Source organism: Rhinoraja longicauda, chromosome 14 (genome assembly GCF_053455715.1).
Source record: "Rhinoraja longicauda isolate Sanriku21f chromosome 14, sRhiLon1.1, whole genome shotgun sequence".
NCBI lineage: Eukaryota > Metazoa > Chordata > Chondrichthyes > Rajiformes > Arhynchobatidae > Rhinoraja > Rhinoraja longicauda.
Window position 1 is genome coordinate 7,034,421 of NC_135966.1, and position 27,333 is coordinate 7,061,753.

The 27,333-nt window shown below is 45.6% G+C and overlaps 1 protein-coding gene across 1 annotated transcript; it reads left to right on the forward strand.

The window, feature by feature from the left end:
* The first annotated feature begins 1,582 nt into the window (after positions 1 to 1,582).
* Positions 1,583 to 27,030, forward strand: LOC144599812 (organic cation/carnitine transporter 2-like). Its single transcript, XM_078411059.1, has 10 exons — positions 1,583 to 1,969; positions 5,768 to 5,871; positions 13,405 to 13,559; positions 14,129 to 14,300; positions 15,853 to 15,979; positions 18,999 to 19,099; positions 21,785 to 21,999; positions 23,348 to 23,530; positions 25,882 to 26,017; positions 26,908 to 27,030. Exons 1-10 carry the CDS (start codon positions 1,583 to 1,585, stop codon positions 26,981 to 26,983), a joined length of 1,656 nt encoding a protein of 551 aa, XP_078267185.1. The 3' UTR covers positions 26,984 to 27,030.
* The last annotated feature ends 303 nt before the right edge of the window (positions 27,031 to 27,333 follow it).

Consider the following 27,333-nt stretch of genomic DNA (forward strand, 5'->3'; position numbering starts at 1 on the left):
TGATGGTGATTAGGAATAGTCAGCATGGTTTTGTACGTGGGAGAGCATGTCTCACAAATCTGATTGAGTTTTATACTCTTGCATTTAAGTATGATTGTGCCTATGTAAAGTAGGATTTTGACTGAAGTGAATGTAAAAAAAAATTAACTGTACCTCTAAAGTATTAAACTATCGAGATGCCTGTAATTATTTACAATCTGCATTTTCACATGCTTTTTCTGTTACTTACATGCTGTCTTGTTACGTTCTGTCATGTTATGTTCTGGTGTATTTTTGGTTAAATGAATAGTGCGGCGATGCAGCTGCTGTTTCACAGCGCCAGAGACTTGGCTTCGATCCTGACTACAGGTGCTGTCTGCGCCGACCAGCGATCACCTCGAACACTGGCATTATCCAACTCACGAAGGATAATTACAATTTACAGAAGCCAATTAACCTACAAACCTTTAGGCCTTTGGAGTATGGGAGGAAACCGGAGCATCCGACGAAAACCCACGCGGTCACAGGAAGAATGTACAAACTCCATACAGTCAGCACCCATAGTCAGGATCAAACCCGGGTCTCTGGCGCTGCAAGGCAGCAAGTCTACCGCTGCGCCACCGTGTCAGTTGCTGCTTTATACTGAAAATAGACACAAAGTGCTGGAGTAACTCAACGAGTCAGGCAGAAAAAGGAACAGGTGACGATTCGGGTCGTCTGATGAAGGGACTCGACCCGAAACGTCACCTATTCCTTTTTCTCCAGAGATGCTGCCTGAGCTGCTGAGTTAATCCAGCACTTTGTGTCTTATCTTGTGTGTAACCGCAGGAGGATATCAAAGTAAGACTTGCTCAACAGGCAGATATTATAGATATTATGGGAGAAATTAAACAGAGCAATCTTGTTTCAGAGGTGCATGGTTATCAAAGATGTCACATAGTTAACGACAAACCCTGACCCAATGCGCACATCTAAATTCTGTCTTCATATCATATCATATCATATCATATCATATATCTACAGCCGGAAACAGGCCTTTTCGGCCCTCCAAGTCCGTGCCGCCCAGTGATCCCCGTACATTAACACTATCCTACACCCACTAGGGACAATTTTTACATTTACCCAGCCAATTAACCTACATACCTGTACATCTTTGGAGTACTTCATTTAAGTTAGTCTTTAGACTTTAGAGATACAGCGTAAAAGCAGGTCTACTGTCAGTAATATTTAAAAGGGATTTGGCTCGATGCCAATATTCCACCCCATTTCTACATTTTGAAGAATTAGTCTACTCAGTCTAAAGAAGAGTCTCGACCCAAAATGTCACCCATTCCCTCTCTCTGGAGATGCTGCCTGAATTACTCCAGCATTTTTGTGTCTGTCTTCGGTGTAAACCAGCATCTGTTCCTTCCCAGTTACTTCTACCAGAAAGTGTGCTGTTTAGCACTGACGGTGTTTCCAGAACCTGTTGGGTTAACAGTCCAAGGGGTTAACCAACATCATTTTGGAACAACCTGCTCGACAACTTCAGGTCCACCCACAATGTTGAAGCGCTCCAGGCTTCTGAAACCAAGGTTCAGTCAGCGCCGCGTCTGCAACTAACATGCGGGATTACGATGAAATAACAGCCTTCCTGGGGGAATGGGGACCGGCTCAGAAACTCATCTTCCTGCTCTTGGGTGTCACCGTTATTCCCAACGGTTTCAGCCCTTTAATCATAATCTTCGTCGGGGATACCCCAGCGCATCGCTGCTTGATTCCCGGGAATCTCAACCTCAGCCAAGCCTGGATGAACAGAACCATCCCACTGGTGCCAGGAACCCAAGACCAGTACAGACAATGCAGTCGCTACCGCTTGGATGTGATCAGGAACCTCTCGGAGGTGTTTCCAGACCCAGATCTCCTCAACGTGTCCGGGATCGAAGAGGAGCCGTGTTTGGATGGATGGGAGTACAGTCAGGACCAGTACACCTCCACCATCGTCTCCGAGGTTTGTTTCAGACTTCCCACCTGAGACGTCCCCTGTCCGTGTTCTCCGTGGAAGCTGCCTGACCCCCTGAGTTACCCCAGCACTTTGTGTGCACTTTGTTTACTGAGTTACTCCTGTACTTTCTATTCTGGAGGATCTCAGCAGGCCGAGCAGCATCTGGGGACGGGAATGGATAGGCGACGTTTGGTGTGGGGACCTTGGCGGGAGAGAGCTGGCAGAAGGAGGTGAGGGGAAGGAGTGGGACAAGAATGGAGAGCACAAAGTGCTGGAGTAACTCAGGTGCGGAGACTGGTGAGGTCAAATGAACAGATTGTGATTAGTTCGGACGTCAGGGTTTATGGGGAGAAGGCAGGAGAATGGGTTTAAGAGAGAAAGATAGATCAGCCATAATTGAATGGGGAGTGACTTGATGGGCCGAATGGCCTAATTTGTTCCTATCACTTATGGACATGACCAGGGGAACACCATCCCCGTTTGGTCTGGGGAGAGAAGGGTCGGGGGCTGAATTGCAGGAAATGGAGGAGACACAGGTAAGGGCTCCTTCCACACCTGCCGGGTAGGTGGGCGAGGGGGGAAGGGGAACCACTTTTCCTGAAGAAAGGGGACATCTCAGATGTCTTGGAATGGCAAGTCCCATCTCATGAGCAGATGCAGCAGAGATGGACGAACCTCTGGATTCCTAGTAAGAGGCAGGTTGGGAAGAAGTGTCGATAAAAGGTAGACGTGGGTGGCAGTGGATGTGTAGCAGAAGTGCTTGGATAGTCTGTCCCCTGAGATGGAGACAGAGAGATGAAAAAAGGTCAGAGATAAGGAATTCGAGGGCAGGGGGGACATTGATGGTGATGTTGATAAAATGAAAATCATGTCATTTGATGCATGGTCCTGCATGGATTCAGGAGACAACCCTAATGCACTTCTGCTACACATCCACTGCCAGCCACATCTACCTTGACTACACTTCCCAACATGCCTCTTACTAGGAATCCAGAGGAAGATCCCCTCTCATCCTTCTAAATTCCAGTGAATATAAACCCAGTTGATGCATTCCGTCATCATACGTCAGTCCCTCCATACTGGGAAATAAACTGGTGAGCCTATGCTGCACTCCCTTAATAGCAAGAATCTCCAAAACTGCACACAATACTCTATGTGCGGTCTCACCAGGGCCCTGTACAACAGCAGTGGGACCTCCTTGCTCCTATATTCAAATCCTCTCACTATAAAGGACAACATGCCACTTGCTTTCTTCACTGCCTGCTATACCAGCATGCTTACTTTCAGTGACTGATGTACAAGGGCACCCGGGTCTCGTTCAGCTCCCCTTTTCCTAATCTGACATCATTCAGATAATAATCTGCCTTCTTGTTCTTGCCGCCAAAGTGGATAACCTCACATTCATCCACATTATACTACATCTGCCATGCATCTGCCCACTTACCGAACCTATCCAAATCACCCTGCAACCTCATGGCATCCTCCTCGCAGCTCACTCTGCCACCCAGCTTTGTGTGATCCGCAAACTTGGAGATGTTACATTTAATTCCTTTGAATAAATCGTTAATATATATTGTAAATAACTGGGGTCCCAGCACTGAGCCTTGCGGCACCCCACTGGTCACTGCCCGCCATTCTGAAAAGGACCCGTTAATTTCTACTCTTTACTTCCTGTCTGCCACCCAGTTCTCTATCCATGTCAATACCCTACCCCTAATACCATATGCTCTAATTTTGCACACTAATCTCTTGTGTGGGACCTTGTCAAAGGCTTTTTGAAAATCCAGATACACCACATCCACTGACTCTCCCTTATCCATTCTACTTGTTACATCCTCAAAAAATTCCAGAATATTGGTCAACAAGATTTCCCCTTCACAAATCCATGCTGACTTTGACCAATCCTGTCACTGCTATCCAAATGCGCTGCTATTACATTTTTAATAATCGGCTCAAGCATCTTCTCCACTCCGATGTCAGGCTAACTGGTCTATAATTCCCTGTTTTCTCTCCCTCCGTTCTTAAAAAGTGAGGTTACATTAGCTACCCTCCAGTCCACAGGAACTGTCATGTCTATAGAACATTGGAAAATGATCGCCAACGAATCCACGATTTCCAGGGCCACCTCCTTGAGTTCACTGGGATGCAGACCATCAAGCCCTGGGGGATTTATCTTCCTTCAGTCCCAACAGATTACGCAACACCATTTCCTGACTAATGTGGGCAGAGCTGTAGATGTATATGTGGACTTCAGTAAAGCATTCAACAACGTTCCTCGTGGGAGGCTGCTCTGGAAGGTTAGATCGCATGGGATCCAAGGAGAGATAGCTGAATGGATAGAAAATTGGCTTTGTGGAAGGAAATAAAGGGTGATGGTGGGATGTTGCTTTTCGGACTGGAGGACTGTGACTAGTGGTGTGCCTCAGGGTTTGGTGCTGGGTCCGTTATTGTTTGTCATCTACAGTATATCAATGATTTGGATGAGTACATATAACGACAAGATTAACAAGTTTGCAGATGATGCAAGATAGTGAAGATGGTTTTGAAAAATTGCAGCAGGATCTTGATCAATTGGCCAAGTGGGCTGAGGAATGGTTGATGGAATTTAATGCAGAAAAATATGAGGTGTTGCATTTTAGGAAGTCGAACATGGGCAGGACCTACACAGTGAATGGTAGGGCTCTGGGGAGTGTTGTAGAGCAGAGGGATCTAGGAGTGCAGGTGCATGGCTCACTGAAGGTGGAGTTGCAGGTGTATCGGGTAGTCAAAAAGGTATTTGGCACATTGGCCTTCATCAGCCAGGGTATTGAGAGTAGATGGTGAGGACATGTTGCAGTTGTATAAAGCGTTGGTGAGGCCACATTTGGAGTATTGTGTTCAGTTCTGGCACTGTGCTACAGGAAAGAGGTTGTCAAGCTGGAAAGGGTACAGAGAAGATTTACGAGGATGTTGCTGGGTCTGAGCTGGAGGCAGAGGTTGAGTAGGCTGGGACTCTATTCCTTAGAGCGCAGGAGGATGATGGGGTGATCTTATAGAGGTGATATTATAGAGGTGGGCTTATAGAGGTGTATAATATGATAAGAGGAATAGATCGGTAGATGCACAGAGTCTCTTGCCCAGTGAGGTTGAATCGAGGATCAGAGGACATAGGTTTAAGGTAAAGGGGAAAAGATTTAATAGGAATCTGAGGGGTAACTTTTTCACCCAAAGGGTGGTGGATGTATGGAACAAGATGCCAGAGGAGGTAATTGAGGCAGGGACTATCCCAACATTTAAGAAGCAGTTTGACGAGTACATGGATAGGACAAGTTTGGAGGGATATGCCCAAAATGCTGGCAGGTGGGACGAGAGTACCAGGGACATGTTGGCCGGTGTGGGCAAGTTGAGCCGAAGGTCCTGTTTCCACACTGTATCACTCTGTGACTCCATGACTCTGTGTAAAGAGACAGATGTCCATGGTAAAGACTGTAAAAATAATTGATTAAGTGGTCAAATGTTGCTCCCAACTTTGTATAATAAGAGCATATATTTGGACGTGTAGAAAAGAACTGCAGATGCTGGTTTAAATTGAAGATAAACACAAATGCTGGAGTAATTCAGCGGGACAGGTAGAATCTTTGGAGAGTTGGCATGGGTGACTTTTCGGGTCAAGACCCTTCCTCAGACAGACTTTATCAGTCTGAGGAAGGGTCTCGACTCGAAACATCACCCATTCCTTCTCTCCAGATATGCTGCCTGTTCCACTATGTTACTCCAGCATTTTTTGCATATATTTGGATAATTGGATTTCTTTTTGCATTTCAGTGGGACTTGGTGTGTGACGATACGTGGAAAGGACCATTTACTACATCACTGTACTTCTTCGGAGTGCTGATAGGTTCTGGTGGTTCTGGGGTAATATCAGACAGGTGAGCTTTCTCCTTTGTATTCACAGGAAGAGATATATTCATCATAAATCTTCTCCATCACTTTTGTACCCCAAGGCAAGACATAGGCTCGCAGCAGTTAGATGCTTCAGTTTCGTAGGGTCATAGTCATAGAGACATACAGCTTGGAAACATGCCCTTACAACCAACTTGCCCACTCCGACCAACATGTCCCATCTTCACTCGTCCCACCTGCCCGTGTTTGGCCCATCTATATACTAGAACTCTCGTTTGTTTGTTTGTTCCTGAACTACAGCCAAAACGGTACACGATAACATGACAATTTTAGGCCCACCGTACTCACCGTCGTCCCATTGGTGCTAATGGAAGATGTTTCATTGAAATCGGTGTTATATTCTTAAAGTTATTCACATTTTGAAGTCTAAGAAAAACCACGCATGCGCAGTTGATCCGATACCTCGGTAAGATGGCTGCCGGATCCATGCCTTTATTTATGTAAGATGGCCGCCGGATTCGCGCCTATACTTATGTAATATGGCCACCGGGAAACTACAGCCAAACGGTAGAAGGGGGGGGTGGAGGGAAGAGGGAGAGAGGGGGGCGAGAGGGAGGGGGTGAGGATGGGAGGGGAGGAGGAGGGGGAGAGAGAGATGGGGGGAGTGGGGGAGGAGAGGGTGCTGCACCAATGCAGCAGCCCTAGGGGGGAGAAGGGGAGGATATAATTACCTATATGTTTTTGGGAATAGGGGCGGCACGGTAGCGCAGCGGTAGAGTTGCTGCTTTACAGCGAATGCAGCGCCGGAGACTCAGGTTCGATCCTGACTACAGGTGCTGCACTGTAAGGAGTTTGTACGTTCTCCCCGTGACCTGCGTGGGTTTACTCCGAGATCTTCGGTTTCCTCCCACACTCCAAAGACGTACAGGTATGTAGGTTAATTGGCTGGGTAAATGTAAAAATTGTCCCTAGTGGGTGTAGGATAGTGTTAATGTATGGGGATCACTGGGCGGCACGGACTTGGAGGGCCGAAAAGGCCTGTTTCCGGCTGTATGTATATGATATGATATGATGATACATCTTCAAGCCTGGACATGTTTGCTCACATTCAGATAACTGCAGCGTAGTTTTAACCTCTCACTATGTGATGAACCGGCCATTAACCCATCAAGTGAAAATTATCCCGCTTTTTGGAAGGACATATCTGACCAATTGTCCTCATTAGAATTCTCTTTAATAAGTGGACAACTCAGCCACTCGGCAGCCTGATCCCTGATGCAGCAGCTTTACAGATGGTGTTGAGAGCCTGGTGGGCGGCACTGTGGCGCAGCGGTGGAGTTGCTTCCTTACAGTGAAAGCAGCGCCAGAGACCAAGGATCGACCCGGGTGCTGTCTGTATGGAGTTTGTCCGTTCTCCCCGTGACTTGCGTGGGTTTTCTTAGATATATTCGGTTTCCTCCTACATTCCATAGACATGTAAAATTGTCCCTAGTGGGTGTAGATTGTGTTAATGTGCGGGGATCGTTGGTCGGCGCGGACTCAGTGGGCCGAAGGGCCTGTTTCCGTGCTGTATCTCTAAACTAAATTAAATTAACTGCTTCAATGGGGGAGGAGCTGTGAATTCCACAACCTACAGACTCATGGCCCAGTCTATGGAAGAGCCTACAATTCCCCCTTTGGCTTCATTAGGCACCCTGGAATCCACAAAAACAGAGTGGAAGTAAGTCCCAATGGAATAAAAAGGAACTGCAGATACTGGTTTGTACCAAAGATAGATACGAAATGCTGGATTAACTCCATGGGGCAGGCAGCATCTCTGGAGAAAATGGATAGGTGATGTTTCAGATTTGGAACCTTTTTCAGGCTATCTGAACAAATCTGAAGAAGGGTCCTGACCTGAAACGTCACCTATCTATTTTCTCCAGTGATGTTTCCCGACTTGTTGAGTTACTCGAGTAATTTGTTTCTATCTGTGGAAGTAAGTCATCCACAATCACAAGGGGCTGTCTGAGAAGATGGTGACTTTTACATTAATCCAAAGAAAAGCTAGAGCTCATTTCTCTGGAGTGTTGGAGAGGGTTGGAGAGGGGAGGGAGAGTGGGGGAGGAGAGGGTGCTTCACCAATGCAGGAGAGGCAACCCTAGGGGGAGGGGGATAGGGGAAGGGCGGAGAGGGGCGGAAGGGGTGAGGGGGGAATGAGGGAGGGAGGGGGAGGGAGGGAGTGAGAGGGAGGGAGAGGGGAGGGAGGAGGTGAGGGGTTGGGGAGGGAGGGAGGGAGGGAGGAGAGAGGCAGGGGGAGGGTGGCTGGGAGGGAGGTGTAGGGGGCGAGCGGGGTGGGAGAGAGTGGAGGGGGAGGCGGGGAGTGGGGGGAGAAGGGAGTGGGGGAGGAGAGGGTGCTGCACCAATGCAGGAGTGGTTTGGGCCCAAAGGGTCCATTTGGTCTAGAATACCTCTAAACCTGTCCTTTCTATTTACATGTCTAATTGGATTCCAATAATCACTGGTCGGTGCGGTCCTGGTGGGCCGAATGGCCTGTTTCCGCACCGTGTCTTTAAAGTCTAAAGCTTAAACCAGAACTGCGGTCTGTGGAATGTAAACCTACATGTTTTGGGGAATAGATACATCTTCAAGCCTGGACATATTTGCTCGCATTCAGATAACTGCAGCGTAGTTTTAACCTCTCACTATGTGATGAACCGGCCATTAACCCACCGTAAAAATCATCCCGCTTTTTGGAAGGACATATCTGACCAATTGTCCTCATTAGAATTCTCTTTATTAAGTGGAGTGTTGGAGACTGAGGGGTGAACTTGTAGTGAATCATAAAATCACGAGGGGCATGGATAAGCTGAATGATCATAAGTTTTTTCCCAGGGTTAGGGTGACAAAAACTCGAAGGCATAGATTTAAGATGAGAGATGTAGGACTTAAGGAAGACTTGAGGAATAACTTTTTTTGCTCAGATAGTTGTTAGTATGTGGGACGAGCTGTCTTCATATGTGGAATAGACTGATACAATAGTTTTGTTTAAAAAGCATTTTGATGGGTAAATAGATAAGTAAGGTGGAGAGGGATATGGGCCAATTGCAGGTAAATGGGATGAGACCAGATAGACAATTTGGTTGGCATGGACGAGTCGGGCTGAATGGTCCGTTTCCATGCTGTACAACAACATGACTCTGCCTCTCATTCCCAAGTATTAGAGTAATTCAATATGTTTCTATCTCTGCCCCTCCCCCCAATCTCCCCTCCATCCTCCCTCCCCCTCTCCTCTCCCCCTCTGCCCCTCTCCCCCTCTTGCCCCTGAGGGTTGCCTCTCCTACATCGGTGCAGCACCCTCTCCTCCCCCACTCCCCTCATCCCCCTCCCACTCGCCCCTCCCCCTCCCCAACTTCCTTCCCCTCTCCTCTCCCCCTCTGCCCCTCTCCCCCTCTTGCCCCTGAGGGTTGCCTCTCCTACATCGGTGCAGCACCCTCTCCTCCCCCACTCCCCTCATCCCCCTCCCACTCGCCCCTCCCCCTCCCCAACTTCCTTCCCCTCTCCCTCCCCCTGCCCGCCCTCCCCCCTTCGCCCCCTTCCCCCTCCCTCTCCCCCTAGGTTTGCCACTCCTGCAGTGGTGCAGCACCCTCTCCTCCCCCACCCCTCTCCCCCCACTCCCACCCTCTCCTCCTCCCCTCCCTCTCCCCTCCCTTTCCCCCCTCGCCCTCCCCTTCCCTCCTCTCTCCCCCCTCTCCTCCCTCCCCGCCCTCTCCCTATAAAGGGTTGCCTCTTCTGCATTGGTGCAGCACCCTCTCCTCCCCCCTCCCCCTTCCCTCCCCTCCCTCCCTACCCTCTCCCTACTCTCCTTCCCCCCCTCCCCTCCCTCCCCATCTCCACCCCCCTAACTCCCCCACCCCACCTCCCACATCCTCCTCTCCCTCCCCTCCACCCCCTCCCCTCCTCCCCCTCCCTCCCCTCCTCCCTTCCTTCCTCCCTCCCTCCACCCTTACCGCCCCCCCTCCCTCTCACCCTCCTTCTCCCCCCAGCTCCCTTCCCCCCTTCCTCCTTCCCCTTCCCTGGGTTTCAGTCAGCCCCTCTCTCAGCCCGGGTTTGGTTTTGTCCGGTTTCAGCGGGAGGTCACAAAATTAAGGTAATTAATACAGTAAATTAGTGGGAAGAATCTCCGTCTCATCCTCTCTGTTTTCACAGCGTGACAGCGGAGGCGTTTGCCTGACCGTAGCAGCTGGAACAGTCCATTGCTGGGGTGGTAGGGGTCCCCCAAAATGTTGCTGCCTCTGGATCAGCACCTCCTGATATATAGGTTCTGCAGGGGGCGAGTGTAGTTCCCATAATGCGTTCAGCCGAACGCACTACTCTCCGCAGGGCCTTCCTGTCCTGGGCAGAGCTGTTCCCAAACCAGACAGTGATGTTCCCAAACAAGATATTTCTACAGCCCCAGAGTAGAAGCACTGAAGGATCCTCAGAGAGACTCTGAATTTCCTCAGCTGTCTGAGGTGGTAAAGGCGCTGCCTTGCCTTACTCACCAGTGCGGCAATGTGTGTTGTCCATGTCAGATCCTCTGTGATGTGGACTCTCAGGTATTTAAAGCTGCTCACCCTATCCACAGTAATCCCATTTATCTCCAGTGGCGTGTACATCCTCGGATGTTGAGCCCTTCTAAAGTCCACAATCAGCTCCTTAGTTTGTACGACATTCAAGAGGAGGCTGCTGTCCTGACACCAGAGTACCACAGTGCCAGATGTGAATAATGTAAGATTTGAGAAGTTTTCCCTCATTCTGCAAGCAACACCTAACCAAAGAGCTGCAGTTTGGACATTTTAAACGAGAGACTGGGGCTGATAGCGGAGAAAGGCTGCGGTCAGTTTACCAAGGGATGTCACAATCTGTGGGTCCTAAAATAGCCGCAGGACCTCGTGACCAGCCACAAAAGCAAAAACCTTACAGCCCAGTCTCTAGGTTTCTGCAAAGCCACGGCCAGAACAATGGATGGGTATTGGCCATGCAGAAACCTGCGAAACCAGGTCGAAGTCCAGACACTGGGGCGCTGACATCAGCATACTCACAATGCCCCAAGCCGATCTACACAGTTAATCTCGTTAAGGGGGCACAATAGCCCATAGAAAACTACCTGGTAGGTGATGGGAAACCAGTTAAACCCATCACCTCGCAACGAAATACCAATTAACATACCGTCTGGCCATCCCCGGTACCCCCCCGGACATAAGCGCAGATCAGAGAGAAAACTCAATACATATCTTTTAAACAAAGAGATCCCGAGATTTGGCAGGAGATAGGATGGGCCAGAATTAGTATAACTGGCCACGACTTTTGGGTTTTAAACATGCAAGGCAGAAGTCAAACGGATGCAGGAGGAAGAAAAGACAGGCAAGAAGAACGGATGCAAGAGAGAGGAACCGGCACGCAACTCGAGAAGAAATACTGCAAGAAAACCTGCAAGGAACGCAAGAAACGGAAGGAAGAAACTCACGGGACAAGCACGACCCTCATGGAAAGCAGCGGAGAAGCAGCACGAACAGCCAGTAACCCCAGTAATAGCCCCATGGTGAGCATGTACCCCAATCCTGCATATCCTGGACATAGTTTAGTGTAGAGGGGAGGGTGGTTTGAATAAACGTGGGTGTGTAAATGAATATGTGTTGGTCAAGTTTGCGATGTGTCGTACGTTCCCCATCTTACAGTCATGCATATGTCATTTAGAACTGTGTCTAAGTATTCATGTAGTGATGCATATGTCGTTTAGAACTGTGTCTAAGTATTCATGGACAATAGTCCCAAGCGTTCAATAAAAGCCTTTTCCATTTAAACCCTGGTCTTCAAATCTGGTCTGGTTGAATTTTTCTGCACTATAAACGCTCCTGCATCTAAGTCCAATGTCTAGAACCGTAAGGGGTGAGTGGGTCGAACCACTCATGGGGAACCAGTGTGCGCGGCCTGGTCAAGGGATCAGAGCAAGGCACGGGGACCTTAGATCGGGCGAAAGCTCGGCGCAGAAACCCCTTACAATAACTTTTTAAATATAACACCGATTTCAATGAAACTTCTTCCATTAGCACCAAAGGGACAACGGTGAGTAAGGTGGGCCTAAAATTGTCGCGCTATCATGTCCGGTTTGGCTGCAGTTCAGGAACAAACAAACAAACAAATGAGAGTTTAGTATATAGATGGCAGTAGGGACGAAACTTCTGCTGCACCTGGAAGTTGCAGTTTTCAGGCTCCTGTACCTTTTTTCTGATAGTGTCGTGGTTACCGGTGTTCAAAATGAAGCAGATGACACGAAGAATTCTTCAAGAAGTTAAAAGTCTTTATTTGCAAACAACGGCTGGAACAATCAGGATGTCAACCATCTGACTGCCCACTTAGTACACCAGGCAGCCTATTTTTATAGGATTATTCTAAACCTTATCTTCTTTACATTACCTCATACCCACACTCCTTTCTTCAGTCCTTCATTTCTTTGTAGTCACCCGTCTGTCCCGCCACCATTAAATCCCATTTAGTAATATATCCTTATCTCAATGCTCACATTCCTTCATACTTCGCCTCCCTTATTTCCTGCTAGTCCATCCCTCACATCCATCCATCACCCCAAGGCCTATGTCTTTCCTTATCTCTTCTCTTGCCACCATTAAATCCTACTCATTGATGAATGTCTGCATCTCTTCACATTCTGCCACCCTTATCGTCTAGGCTAAAGCAAAGGTAAAGGCTAAAGCAAAGGAGTGTTATGTTACAGACACGTGTCAAGGGTAAGGAATGTCTAGAGCGCCTTAATTAGTTACAGAGAGGCGCCTAATGCCTAAGTAGTTACAAACCTTAAACAACAATGTATAAAATAATACCGTAACAATGTCTAATGTATAAAATAATATCATGTATAAAATAATATCGTATTATCTCCCATAATAGCAGGGGTGAAATGAGAGTGTGGCCAGGGTGGTGTGGGTCTCTGATCCAGTAAATCCCTTTGATGATGGTGAGATCAGACCCCTTGATGGACTGGGCAGTGTTCACAAGATTTGCAGTCTTCTTCACTCCTGGGCTTTCAAGTTGCCAAACCAGGCCATGATGCAACCAATCAACATGCTCTCTATTGTACACCTGTAGAGAATATATATTGAATGAACAAATCTTGGGGGTGGCACAGTGGCACAGCGTTAGAGTTGCTACATTACAGTGCCAAAGACCCGGGTTCGATCCTGACTATGGATGTTGTCAGCATGGAGTTTGTACGTTCTTCCCATGTCTGCGTGCGTTTTCGCCGAGTGCTCCAGTTTCCTACGACACTCCAAAGACGTGCAGGTTTGTAAGTTAATTGGCTTCTGCAAATTGTCCCCAGTGTGTAGGATAAAACTAATGTATGGGGATTGCTGGTCAGCATGAACTTGGTGGACCGAAGGGCCTGTTTCCATGCTGTATCTCTAAACTAAACTAAATGTGTGATTTAGATTGTTTAAATACTTGCATAAGTTTATGTGGATACTTTTGTCAGTAATCGTGCAGTAATCGTATATAATGGAAATTTCTATTCTGTTTTTTAGGTTTGGGAGGAAGATTGTTTTGTTTGGAACTATGGCGGTACAGGTTTTATTCAATCTTCTTCTCACATTATCACCCAGCTGGAAAATCTTCTGCCTGATTAATTTCTTGAGACCCATCGGTGACGTTTCAAACTATGTGACTGCGTTTGTGCTTGGTAAGTTTCATTCATGCCATTTCTTAGCCCGTTTTCTACATTTAATTATTCAGTTGCGATTGCCATCAGATCTCGGAGAAAACCCATGCGGTCACAGGGAAACTCCGGACAGACAGCACCCGTAGTCGAGAAGGAACCAGGGTCTCCGACGCTGCAAGAGCTGTAAGGCAGCAACTCTACCGCTGTGCCACTGCACCGCCCTATTATGTAGGGCACTATCTAACTGATCGGTATGGAGAAAATGAATCCCATTGTAATTTGGTACACGTGATTAAAGAAGTACCATTGAACCATTATCAAAGAGGCTAGATGCTGTCACATTCAAACGCCCTGACACGCAATAAAAAATTAAACTTTCTTCCCCATTGTGTGCTGCTTTTTATTACATCTCCGTGCTGTTTGATAAGTGGCCTCATTAAGGTGAAAATTTTCAAGCTTCACATGGCACGGTTTATGGTTCAGCAGGTAATTTAATGTTGGCAATTTTTACTTGAATATAAAAGTTCCAGAGTGACAGTGAATAAAAATGAACTCACGAATCACTGAACTTTGTTCTACTCTTCTTGCAGGATCTGAACTTCTACAGAAATCCATTCGGGTTGCATACTCTACACTTGGAGCTGGCTGTTTTTATGCCGTGGGTTACATGTTGCTGCCTTTTATTGCCTATTTCATAAGAGGATGGAAAATGTTGATATTGACCCTGAGCCTGATCAGTTTGCTGTACATTCCTTTGTGGTGGTATGTAGACCCTTTAACCCATTCAATCAGTAGGTAATGACCTTATAAAGCTGGTGTCACTAGGATTCATTCTGACCAAGATAACCAAAATATGTCCATTTGCCCATGGAAAACCCCCTCACCTGTATCTCAGTCTGAAGAAGGGTCTCAACCCGAAAAGTCACCCATTCCTTCTCTCTAGAGATGCTGTCTGTCCCGCTGAGTTGCTCTAGCATTATGTGTCTATCTTTGGTGTAAACCAGCATCTACAGTTCCTTCCTGCACATTTTAACCTATTACCTGCCAGTCGATAGTGTGTCCACTGTGTTGGAGATGGAGAAATCAAGATTGGGGAGAGAGGTGTCAGAGATGGTGCTTTGGTGCTGTGAGGCAACATTAGATACTCTTCCGTCCTCTGGGACCTCGCCTGCGGCTACAGAAGATGCAAAGATCATTGTCAAGGCTCCTGCAATCTCTTCTTTCAATAACCTGGGATATGTCCCATCAGGGCAGCACGGTAATGTAGCAGTAGAGTTGTTGCCTTACAGAGCCAGAGACCTGGATTCGATCCTGACTACGAGGCTGACTGTACGGAGTTTGTACGTTCTCCCTGTGACCGCACGGGCTTTCTCTGGGTTCTCCGGTATCCTCCCACACTCCAAAGACGTACAGGATTCATGCAATCTCCAGGCAGACAGCACCCGAGGTCAGGACCATACCCGGGTCTCAGGCACTGTGAGGCAGCAGCTCCACCAGCTGTGCCACTGTGCCACTCTTACCGTCCTGGGTCCCAGGGAGCCGCGCGGGCGGCGGGAGTGTTCCGGGGAGCCGCGCGGGCCCGATCCATCTGCCGAACAACCGCGCTGCCGACCGGTTCGCACTCTGCTAGGCCCGACTCACCCCACAGGCCTCCCAGGGGCCCGCAGAGAAGTCAGGCGGTGAGGCCTGTCTGGGCCGAAGGAGCCTCAGTGGCGGCGGCGATGGGAGCCTTGACAGCGACAGCGGGAGCCTCAACGTGGGCGGCGGCGGGGGGGCCTCGGCGGCAACGGGGGCCTCGACGGTGGAGGGGCCTCGGCGGCAACGGGGGCCTCAACGGCAGCGGGAGCCTCGGCGGTGCTGGGGCCTCGGCGGCAGCAGGAGCAGTCGATGAGTGTGTGGGGGGGATGGGTAAGACGATGGGGACCCGGCGTGGGGGGACTGCCGTGAGAGACGGTGAGAGAACAAAGGGGACCCGGTGTGGAGAAGGGGGGGAGGGGGGGCACTACTTTTACAATCCTCTGCCCAGGGGATAAGCCTGCATCCGTTTGTTTGTATGTTCATTAGCTCGCGCTGGTTAAGGCGCTGTGCACACGGCAGCCGTCCAACAGTCACTAGACATATTCTTTTTTTTCTTACTTTTAATTTAATGTTAATTTTTAGTTTTCGTGCACCTTGTTGTGCTTAGTGACTGTTGGCAGACCAATTTCCATCCAGGGATGAATAAAGTTTTATCGTATCGTATTGTTAAGAAGTAATTTCACAAGTCCTTTGATGCTTCAATAATCCTGTTACAGAATACCTTGTTTAATTCTAGGTTTATTCCTGAATCTCCACGCTGGCTACTGTCCAAAGGAAGGGTAAAGGAAGCTGAATCAATAATTCGACTCATGGCAAAGAAAAATGGCATCACTCCACCAACAGTACTTTTCACTGACGATGAGGTATTGGGGCAAGACCATTTATTTCATTGCTGTGTGATTGTTCAGTTCTTTAATACAGAGCAACACTTTCCTCTCAGTTATTTTCATTTCGAGTGGATGTGGAGAGGATGTTTCCACTAGTGGGAGAGTCTAGGCTCACAGGTCATACCCTGAGAATTAAAGGACCTTCCTTTAAGAGGGAGATGATGCAGAATTTCTTCAGTCAGAGGATGGTGAATCTGTGGAATTCTTTGCCACAGAAGGCTGTCGGGGCCAAGTCAATTGATATTATTAAGGCAGAGATAGATAGATTCTTGATTAGTACGGGTGTCAGGGGTTAGGGGGTAAAGGCAGGAGAATGGGGTTAGGAGGGAGAGATAGATCAGCCAGGATTGAATGGCAAAGTCGACATGATGGGCCGAATGGCCTAATTCTGCTCCTCTCACTTATGATATCTCTTCTATTCAGAAGGTGATTACTCCTTGATATTGAGCCTTCTCTATCTTTCAGTCTGAAGGAGGGTTGTGATCAAAATCATCACCTATTCCTTTTCTCCAGAGATGCTGTCTGCCCTGCTGAGTTACTCCAGCGTTTTGTGTCACTTTGGTATAAACCAGCATCTGCAGTTGCTCCCGACACAACTTGATATTGTTTGGGCCGACAAGTCTGTCCCACTTCTTTGGTTTTTGTTATCCTCTTGTTTTCAGATGATAAGTCTTCACCAAGTTAATCAATCATTAAAAAATTAATGATGTAAACCTGACTTCACCCCAAAACGAATGGATATACATTTTCGATTAGACTTCACTACAAAAACATTAGGCATGAATATTCTGACAAATATGCAGCTGTACTATAACAACTGTACACATAGGGTGCACTGTGGCGCAGTGGTAGAGTTGCTGCCTTACAGCACCAGAGACCCGGGTTTGATCCTGAGTATGGGTGCTGTCTGTACGGAGTTTGTACGTTATCCCCGTGACCTGCGTGGATTTTCTCCCGGAGCTCCGGTTTCCTCCCATACTCCAAAGACGTACAGGTTTGTAGGTTCATTTGCTTGGTAAATTATCCCTGGTGTGTAGGATAGTGTGTGTGGGGATCGCTGGTCGGCGCAGACTCGTTGGGCCGAAAAGCTTGTTTCCATGCTGTATCTCTGTACTAAACAAAACTACAGGAGATTAACATGAACTGTGTGTTGTAACTTCTCACTGGAAAAAAATATTTTTGATTTTTTTATTAGCAGTAATTTGGAGATAAGATCACATTTGCCTCGTTCCATTATGACAGGTTCAGGTTTATTATTGTCACGTGTATGGATGTGCAGTGAAATGTTTTGTTTTACCTGCTATCCAATCAAGTCAGATAATGCTGTGCATAAACACAACCAAACCAAACTCAAGCACAATAGGTGGAGCAAAGATACAGAATGCAGAATGTAGTTCTAAGCATTATAGATATATATTAATGAAACGTCACCCATTCCTTCTCTCCCGAGATGCTGCCTGACCTGCTGAGTTACTCCAGCATTTTGTGAATAAATACCTTTGATTTGTACCAGCATCTGCAGTTATTTTCTTATACATTACATAGGATCACTCTCAGATCATCAGCAAGATTGTTTCACTAATTCTCTCTCCGATTCTTGCCATTTTCCCATGGGCTTTATCCTAAAACATTTATTAGTGGAAAACAGTTCTATTGCTTGTCATATTGAGAAAGGAAAATTGTTGAGGTTTTGTGTTAGACTTCACTTTAGACTTTAGAGACACAGTGTGGAAGCAGTGCCTTCGGCCCACTGAGTTCACACCGACCAGCAATCACCCCGTACACTAGCACAATCCTACACATTACGGATAATTTAAAGATGACAATTAACCTACACAACTTTTCATCTTTGGAGTATGGGAAGAAACTGGTACATCCGGAGACAACCAATGCAGTCACAGGGAGAATGTACAAACTCCGTACAAACAGCACCCATAATCAGGATCAAACCCGGGTCCCTGGTGCTGTAAGGCAGCAACTCTACTGCTGCGCCACCATGCAGCCCCTTGTGTGATACACAAATGTCACAATCTAGATATGATTGGATGTAAGAGTTTATCTCCACAATTGTTAACCAACACTGGAGAGTAGATCCTCTACTGAAATAGTCATTTGTAAAAAATTCTCCAGAGATCCATGTTCTCCAGAGATGCTGCCCGACCCACTGAATTACTCCAGCAGTTTGTGTCTTTTTTTGTAAACATGCAACTGCAGTTCCTTGTTTCCACATGTGTTTGAAAATTGCACATTTTTACAAAAATTCTAACTAAATTTCGGAGCACTATTTATGGAGTTGGCACCATTAATCAAGATTCAGTTTTGGAGTTGTGCAGATTCTAATTTAACTTTACATGTGGGAGAATATTCAGCATATTTTTATAAAGCCATAAATTTCATTGGGTTGAAATTTAATTTCCACTAGGCCGCATTTTCTAGCAGTTTGGGGAAGAGGAACGATGCTGAGATTTAGGACGTTGTGCCAAGGTTTTTAACGCTTCTTTGCAATGTTTGTGCAACCTTGCTCAATCCTCTGTACAAGCTGTATACAGATCTCTATAGATGCTGCATACAAGAACAAAGGCGGACCCAGCATGGGGGAACAGCTGTGAGGTATGGAGGGGGGGGGGAACAAAGGAGGACCTGGCGTAGGATATGTTGTAACTTTGTCGTCGCCCTTCATGTGGCGTCTATTTGCATACCTTGGGTGTGTAAAACAAAGAATATCACTGTGACTTGTCACATGTGACAATAAAGTATCATTCATTCCCTCATTTATTCATTCATTCATTCCCTCATTTATTCATGCCCTCATTTATTCATTCATTCATTCATTCATTCATTCATTCATTCATTCATTCATTCACAAGCTCACAGAACATATTGTGAATCATCAGTTTCTGGACATCCCATGCCCAATGTGAATCAGGAGATGTGGATAATAATACTGACACTTTCCTTTGCCGATGCAATGTTGAATCTTCTGTTTTTCTTCCAGCTTGAACATCTGCAGAATAAACAAGTAAAACATGTTCCAGTTACTCAATTGATAAAATCTCGCAATATCATAGTCATCACAGTCATTAACTTACTCATGTGGTAAGTATGAGTTTCAAGAAGAATATTCAGATGTGTTTATTAAAAAATATCTGTGAGGAACAGCGGCGCGGCGAGAGTATTGACGCCTCACAGCATCAGAGTCCTGGGTTCAATCGCAACCACAGATGCTGTCTGTACAGTGTTTGTACGTTCTCAATGTGACCGTGTGGGTTTCCTCCAGGTGCTCCGGTTTCCTCCCACATTCCCAAGAATACCGCTTTGTCGATTAATTGGCTTCTATAAAATTGTAAATTGTCCCTAATGTGCAGGATGCAAAGCTGGCATAACAGAATTCGTGTATGGGTGATCGTTGGTCGACAAGGACCTTTTTTTAACCAAATATAATTTAAATTGATTATTTACAAAAGTGCTATTTACAATACAAAACAATACAAACAAACACACCACCAAAATAAAGCAAATATTCTAAAATACTAAATCACTAATTCCCCATCCTTATTGACGATCCATTCCAACCTCTTCGGTGTCCAACATTCCCGGAAATCATCCACGGCATCCATGGAAAGCGTAGTCCCTTTCTATTACCACCCGTGCGCGGACGTGACCCCGGAAAAGGGGCAGGCAGCCGACTCAGGCAGAGCCCTCTTCCATCTGGCGCCATGACTCACGGATGGCCAGCTTTGCCAGGACGAGGAGCAACCCAACCAGGACATCTTCGGCCCTACCATCTCCCCTAGGCACAGGGTGTCCAACGATGAGGATGGTGGGTGTGGTGCAGCCAAAAGGCAAGGAGCTGCCCTTTTAGATATTGGAACAGGGGCTGCAACCTCACACATTCTATGTACTCGTGGAACACAGATTCTTCCAGCCCGCAAAAGTGGCAGGCGGCTGGCGAGTCTGTGAACCGCGAGAGAAACAGGTTGCAAGGGACACCTCGGTGCTGTAACCTCCACCCGGGCCCCCGATGTAGAGGTGCAGAATCCCTGCGTAGAAGGGCCCCCATTGGGAGGCTCGAAAAGGAATTGGTGGGCTGAAGGGCCTGTTTCCACGCTGTATTTCTAAACTGGTAACTCAAATTTCACTGTACCTTAATTGGTACATGTGACAATAAACTGACCTTGAAACTAAACTAAACTAAACTAAAGTAATTTCTACATATTTTCCACTGACCGGATTTTAATTATTTGGTTTAGTTGAGAAATACAGCATGGAAACAGGCCCTTCCGCCCACCAAATCCATGCCGACCATCAATCACCCGTTCACACGAGTTCTATATTATCCAATTTCTCATCCACTCCCTACATACTGGGGTCAATTTACAGAGGCCAATTAACCTACAAACCATAATCTGTGCGGGAACCTCTGATGTTGTGATGTATACAAATAACCTGGATGTAAATGTAGATGGGTTGGTGAGTAATTTTACCGATTACACCAAAATTGGAGAAGTTGCAGACAGTGAGGAATGATGTCAGAGATATAATGGATATAGATCATCTGCAGAAATTGGAAGAGAAATGGCAGTTGGAGTTTAGCCAGAGAGACTGCAAGAGTTTGCATTTGTGAGGTTGAGAGAAAGACAAAAGTATACAATTAATAACAAGACCCCTAATAACATTCATATACAGAGGGATCCTAGAGTCTGTTCATAGCTCAGTGTAGATGGCAGCACAAGTGGACAGGGTGGTAAAGATGGCGAATGGTATGCTTGCCTTCATTGTGAGGGACTTTGAGTGTAAGAGTCAGGAAGTCATGATACAGCTCTATCGGACTTTGGTTGGGCCGCATTTGGAGTATTGCGTACAGTTCTGGTCGCCCCATTGCAGGAAACGTGGAGGCTTTGGAAAGGGTGCAGAGGAGGTTTACCAGAATGTTGCCTGGATTCAGCTGGAGGGAGAGGTTGGATAGACTAGCATTGTTTTGTCTGGAACGTTGGAGGTTAAGGGGAGACTAGATGGAAGTATATAAAATTATGCGAGGTATAGAATGGGTAGACAGTCAGAATGTTTTTTCCAGGATGGAAATGTCCACACTAGAGGGCACAGCTACAAGGTGAGAGGAGGAATGTTTAATGGGGATGTGTCAGGTGAGTTTTTTCCACAGAGAGCAGTGGGGGCCTGGAACACATTGCCTGGGGTGGTGGTGGAGGCAGATACGATAGTGGTGTTTAAGAGGCTTTTAGATAGGCATATGGAAGTGCAGGGAATAAAAGGACATGGATCACACACAGTAGGTGAGATCAGTTTAACTTGGCATCACATTCAGCACAAACATTGTGGGCTGAAGGGCCTGTTCCTGTGCTGTACTGTTCTATGTTAAAACAAGGCTGCAAAGGCTACACATGTTCAGGTTCTACAAACGACATTAAATCAAATGGAAGAAAAAATCCAAGAAAAAAGACAAAAGATAGACACAAAGAGCTGAAATAACTCAGCGGGTCAGACAGCATCTCTGGAGAAAAGGAATAGGTGACGATTCAGGATGAGACCGTTCCTCAGACTGAGAGTCAAGGGAAGGGGAAACGAGAGATATACATGGTGATATAGAGAGATATGAATGAAAGATATGCTAAAAAGTAACGATGATAAAGGAAACATTGTTGGCCGTGGGCAAGGTGAAAATGAGTTACAGAGAATGAGACTCAACAAGACAACAAAAAGAGGCTGGGAGAACATTAAAAACAAAAGTGTTTGACGAGAAGTATTTTGCCTTTTATTTTGCAGGATGATTATAGCAATTGGATACTATGGTCTGTCTCTGAATGTCCCCAATCTCCATGGCAACGACTATCTGAATTGTTTCCTCCTTGGTGCCATTGAGATTCCGGCCAATATCGCAGCCATGTTTCTCCTCTGGAAGTTTCCACGCAGACTCAGCCATTCAGGCATTCTTGTTCTGAGTGGAGGTGTTCTGCTCTTCATGAACCTCATACCATCAAGTAAATTTTACACTGATTCTATCGTGATCCTAGTGTGACAACCGCGAACAAGCCTTTAGACATCAGACTGCACTTGACTTTAGAGATACAGCGTGGAAACAGGTCCCATGGCCCACCGAGCCCGTGCCAACCAGAAATCGCTCCGTGCACTAACACTATCTTACACACTAGGGACAATTTAGTTTTCTAAAAGCCTATAAACCTGTACGTCTTTGGAGTGTGGGAGGAAACAAGAGCATCCAGAGAAAACTCACACGGTCACAAGGAGGACTGCCACATTATATCTTTCCTGTACAGATTTATGGACTCAATACCACCTCCACGACACCAACATGATACAGTGTCTGAAGGAGGGTCCTGACCTGAAACGTCACCGTTAGTTCAGTTTAGTTTAATTCAGTTTTGACAAACAGTGCAGAAATCGGCCTTTTGGCCCACTGAGACTGTGCGAACCAGTAATCCTCACACATTAACACTATCCTACACAAGTTAGTGACAAATTTACAATTTTACCAACCCAATGAACCTACAAATCTATGTCTTTGGAGTGTGGGAGGAAACCGGAGCTCCCAGAGAACACCCCACACAGGCCACAGGGAGAACGTACAAACTACATACAGACAGCACCCATGGCCAGGATTAGATCCGGGTCTCTGCCGCTGTAAGGCAGCAACTCTACCGCTACACCACTGTGCCACTGTGCATTCATCGCAGCAATTAACAGTCTGAGCTACCAAATGAACGAGCTTCATTGAATGGCCAACCACCTCTTACACCAAAGTGTCAAAAATCACATCAGAAGGCCCTGTCAGTTCGTAAAGATGAAATACACTGCATTGCTTCCTTTATTTAAAAAATAAATCCACACAAACCAATTTTAAAGGCAGAAAAAAGATACAAAAGTTTCCCAATGTTTACTCTTTGGAGCTAACATGATTGGAGCTAACATGTACGTGCAATCGGAGCAGGCAAGATAACGCCCAACCCAGGCGACTATTAACATGCTAACCACAGAAGCAGATCTACAATCACATATTGCACTCGCTCCACACTCTTAAATCTCTACTCCTACAGCAACATTTCTTACATTAACTATGATCTCCTTAAACTCCTCCACATTATTCCCTTATCATGTATCTACACACTGTAAATGGCTCGATTGTAATCATGTATTGTCTTTCCACTGACTGGTTAGCACACAACAAAAGCTTTTCACAACATCTATTGACAATAAACTATTGACAATAAGTGACTGGGGAAAACTAAGCTTTGTGTTGCGTTTGTGACTGATCCACACAGCCAGTTGCAGACCGACAGCATTAATACAGCTCTTCCTGATTTTTTCTAGATCTTTCAATACTTTCTACAGCGATGGTGTTAATTGGAAAACTGGGAAACACGTGTGCTTATTCCATGGTTTATGTCTACATCTCCGAACTGTATCCAACCCCGATGAGAAACACAGGTGTTGGAATGAGTTCAATGGCTTCCAGATGTGGCAGCATTATTTCTCCTTACATTGTTTTACTTGGTAAGGCAACAATGACACCTCTTGAATTTTTTTTTAAATAGAGAGATACAGCATGGAAACAGGCCCTTCGGCCGACCAAGTCCACTCTGACCAGCGATACCCATACACTAACACTATCCTACACACACTAGGGACAATTTACAATTTTACTTAAACCAATTAACCTACAAACCTTTACGTCTTTGGAGTGTGGGAGCAAATCAGATATCTCAGAGAGGACCCTCGCAGGTCACGGCGAGAACATACAAACTCCATACAGATAGCATCCGTAGTCGGGATCTAACCCAGGTCTCTGGCACTGTGAGGCAGCAACTCTACCACTGTGCCACCATATTCTTGTCGAATATAAGGATTTTTGACACTATCCCTACGTCCATCCCCCACCCCAGTTCTCTGACCAGTTTCACTGTCTTGAATAATTTTATTGATTGTATGCCTCCTTGTCACTTTCACCTCAGCAAGCAATGAACCATTCTACATTTCCTTATCATCGTCTGCTTTGATCTGTCGTTTTCACACATTACCCTTCCATATCTCTGTGTCTCCCTCTCCCCTGACTCTCAGTCTGAAGAAGGGTCTTGACCCGAAATGTCACCCATTCCTTCTCTAAGGAGATGCTGCCAGTCCCGCTGAGTTACTCCAGCATTTTGTGCCTATCTTCGGGGCAAACCAACATCTGTAGTTCCTTCCTACACATGAAGGAAGGTTCATTAGTCTTCATCAGTCACAATACTGAGTGTAGAAGTTGGGATGTTAAGTTACAGTTGTACAAGACATTGTGACGCTGTATTTGGAGTATTGTGTGCAGTTTTGGTCACCCTCTTATCGGAAGAATGTTACGAAGCTGGAAAGAGTGCAGTGAACATGTTGGCAGAACATGAGGGCCAGAGCTATTCGGAAAGATTGTGCAGGCTACGACTTTATTCCTTGGTGCACAAGAGGCTGAGGGGTGATCATATAGACGTGTATAGTTATTTGTTTTGCATGCTATGCAATCAAATCAGCTAAACCATACATACATATATACATACATACATACTACATACAATCAGTTCAAACTCAGGTACAAGAGATAGAGCAAAGGGAAAGATACAGTGTGCAAAATATAATCCTCAGCCTCATAGCGTATCAGTTCCTTCCACAAAGTCCAATGTCCTCAATGGGAAACAGGTGAATGGGACAGTACCCTAGGTTATGGAATATATAATTGTTAGTGGTGATGTGAGCTGTTGAAATTATTTTGGAGTTGAAATATGGAATGATATTTGTTCGTATCTCAGTACTTGAGTATGTATTAAAGGAAGGGGTGACAGATTCTGAACACATACTCCCACATTATTTGAAATTAAGAACAAGAAGAAGGCAATGATGCATTTGATTAACACAATGAAAGAAAAATGACCCATATCAGTTTGTCAATTCCCTAGCCAACTACAACAGTGAAGTAAGAAAGATTTAGTCTTTAATTTCCCAGTAATAATTTCCTAATTATTCAGTAACATTGGGTGGTGTTATATTGTGCTCATGAAAAGTACAATGTAACAAATAAATTCTAGTCCAGTTTTGGAGCAAATGGAAAGGCCGTGCGGAGTTGGTGTTCAAAGTAACGAACGATTTATTAAAACTGGTGCACACCATGAGACCAGTCAAGGCTGATCTCCTGAGCACAACTTCAGTACAGCTTTTATATTCTCAGCTGAACAGATTACACAGAAACTTGGTTAACAGCAAAACTAGGTCTTGATTACAGAATGGAAGTTACAGAAAGGCTTGATGAGGTAACAAACTAGGTCTTAATTACAAATTAAAATGATTATCCACAAGTCTAACTTAGTTGACAGTAGATCCAATTTTCTGTTACAACGATGGGTGCCCACGATAATATCATTCATGAAGTTCTGGAAACTTGGGTGTCGTCACTGCTGCATTCCATGTCTCTACTTTTAGGCTTTGTCTACGGTTCCCTGTCACCAAATTAGCACAATCCACATCCCTATTTGCAGATGATCAATCATGTATTGTCTTTACCATGTATTGTCTTAATCATGTATTGTCTTTCCGCTGACTGGTTCGTACGCAACAAAAGCTTTTCAGAGTACCGCGATACACGTGACAGTAAACTAAACTCAAACGCAAAAAATGTTTCCCATCTTCTCACCAAGAAGGGATATCACTGTAACCAGATCAGGAACAATGAAAAAAAACCTACACCTGAAATTGGAAATGACTTGAATATACATTTTGTGAAGTGCATTTGATTTCACATTGGCATCTGTTGCATAAAATACTTCGGCTTTTTATATCGATTTGTTGATATTCACTTGTAAGTAAATGTATGCTTTTTTTCACAGGTATTTATCAAGAGAACCTGCCGTTTATTGTGATGGGGGTGTTGATGGTGTTCTCAGCAATAGTGGTTTTGTTTCTGCCAGAAACGTTCAATATTCCTCTTCCAGACACCATTGACCAAATGCAAAAAGTTAAATGGTAAGTCAATGTGGTCTTTTTCATTCTTTCCCTTTCTGAAAAGAAACTTCTACCATAAATGACAGTTGCTGTGGTGTAGTGTCTCAAGTTTGTTTATGGGAGGACTGAATTCCAGGTTGACAAACTGGACTAGTTCCATTTGCCTGCATTTGGCCCATATTCCACAAACCCCTCCTATCCTATCTGTAATGTATCTGCTTTCATCAGTTTTGAATGTTATAACAGATGAGGCAGGTACTATCGTAGCGTTTAAGAAACATTTGGACAGGTACATGGAAAGTGTGGAAACTGGCCCTTTGGCTCAACTTGCCCACATCAACCAACATGTCCCATCTACACTAGCCCCACCTACCTGCATTTGGCCCATGTCCCTCTAAATCTGTCCTATCCAAGTTCCGAAGACAGACACAAAATCTGGAGTAACTCAGCGGGTCGGGCAGCATCTTTGGAGAAAAGGAATAATTGACGTTTTGGGTCAAGACCCTTTTTCAGACTTCTTCAGGAACGGCAGGTGTTCCAAGCTGTATGACACTATGACTATCTCTGACTATACCTAAACAACATAGAAAACAGAAACATAGAAAACATAGAAACCAGATAATCTCATTATTTGCTTGTTTAACTTTTTTTAGTTAGTTGATTGCATAATTCTCTCAAGTAATGCACAGGGTAGTTTGGTAAAAACCTGCATGCAGCGACCCCACATGCTTGCAATCTGTGTCACAACAATGCATTGTTGCAAACACACAGCCCATGATGATAAACTCTGGAACTGAACTTTGTTTAATTAAAACTAACCTGACTTGAAATAAATGATACATTTGGACAGTGTTGCAAGAAAACGTTTAGGTATATGCCCATGGTTCATGACTTATTTTGTTTAAATACAGGTGCAAAGGTTCTCACTCCGATTCAACTCAAGCCAGAGTAAACAATGTGGTGATTTTCAAAGAGGAAATGCTTTAAGCACAGATCTTCACCAGCAGCCAAAGAACTGAAGAATTCATTGCCATTTGGGTCAAACTCCAACTCTTCAGGAGTGGTAACTGCAGAAGTGGCAACTTCTTCCATTATGATATAAAATGAAACTGAGATACCTGTTGATCATAATGAAATGATCAGAGCTTCTGCTTAGAATAGGATTTGATAATTCTTCCAAAGTTTCTCGAAACCAAATTACTCTAAGACATTATTTTAAAAAAGACATGAACTTTTTATGGCTTCCTTGCATACTTTATATTCCTCAGATATTTTCCTCTTTGTAGAGCAATTTATTAAATGCTATGAACCAACCCTTGACATCTACCCAGTGTGAT

Excerpts from the sequence above, each read along its gene's own strand:
- LOC144599812 (XM_078411059.1), top strand. The coding sequence starts at position 1,583 with ATGCGGGATTACGATGAAATAACAGCCTTCCTGGGGGAATGGGGACCG. Across the intron at positions 1,970-5,767 it reads CCTCCACCATCGTCTCCGAG|TGGGACTTGGTGTGTGACGA; the intron begins GTTTGTTTCAGA and ends TTTGCATTTCAG. Across the intron at positions 26,018-26,907 it reads CAAATGCAAAAAGTTAAATG|GTGCAAAGGTTCTCACTCCG; the intron begins GTAAGTCAATGT and ends GTTTAAATACAG.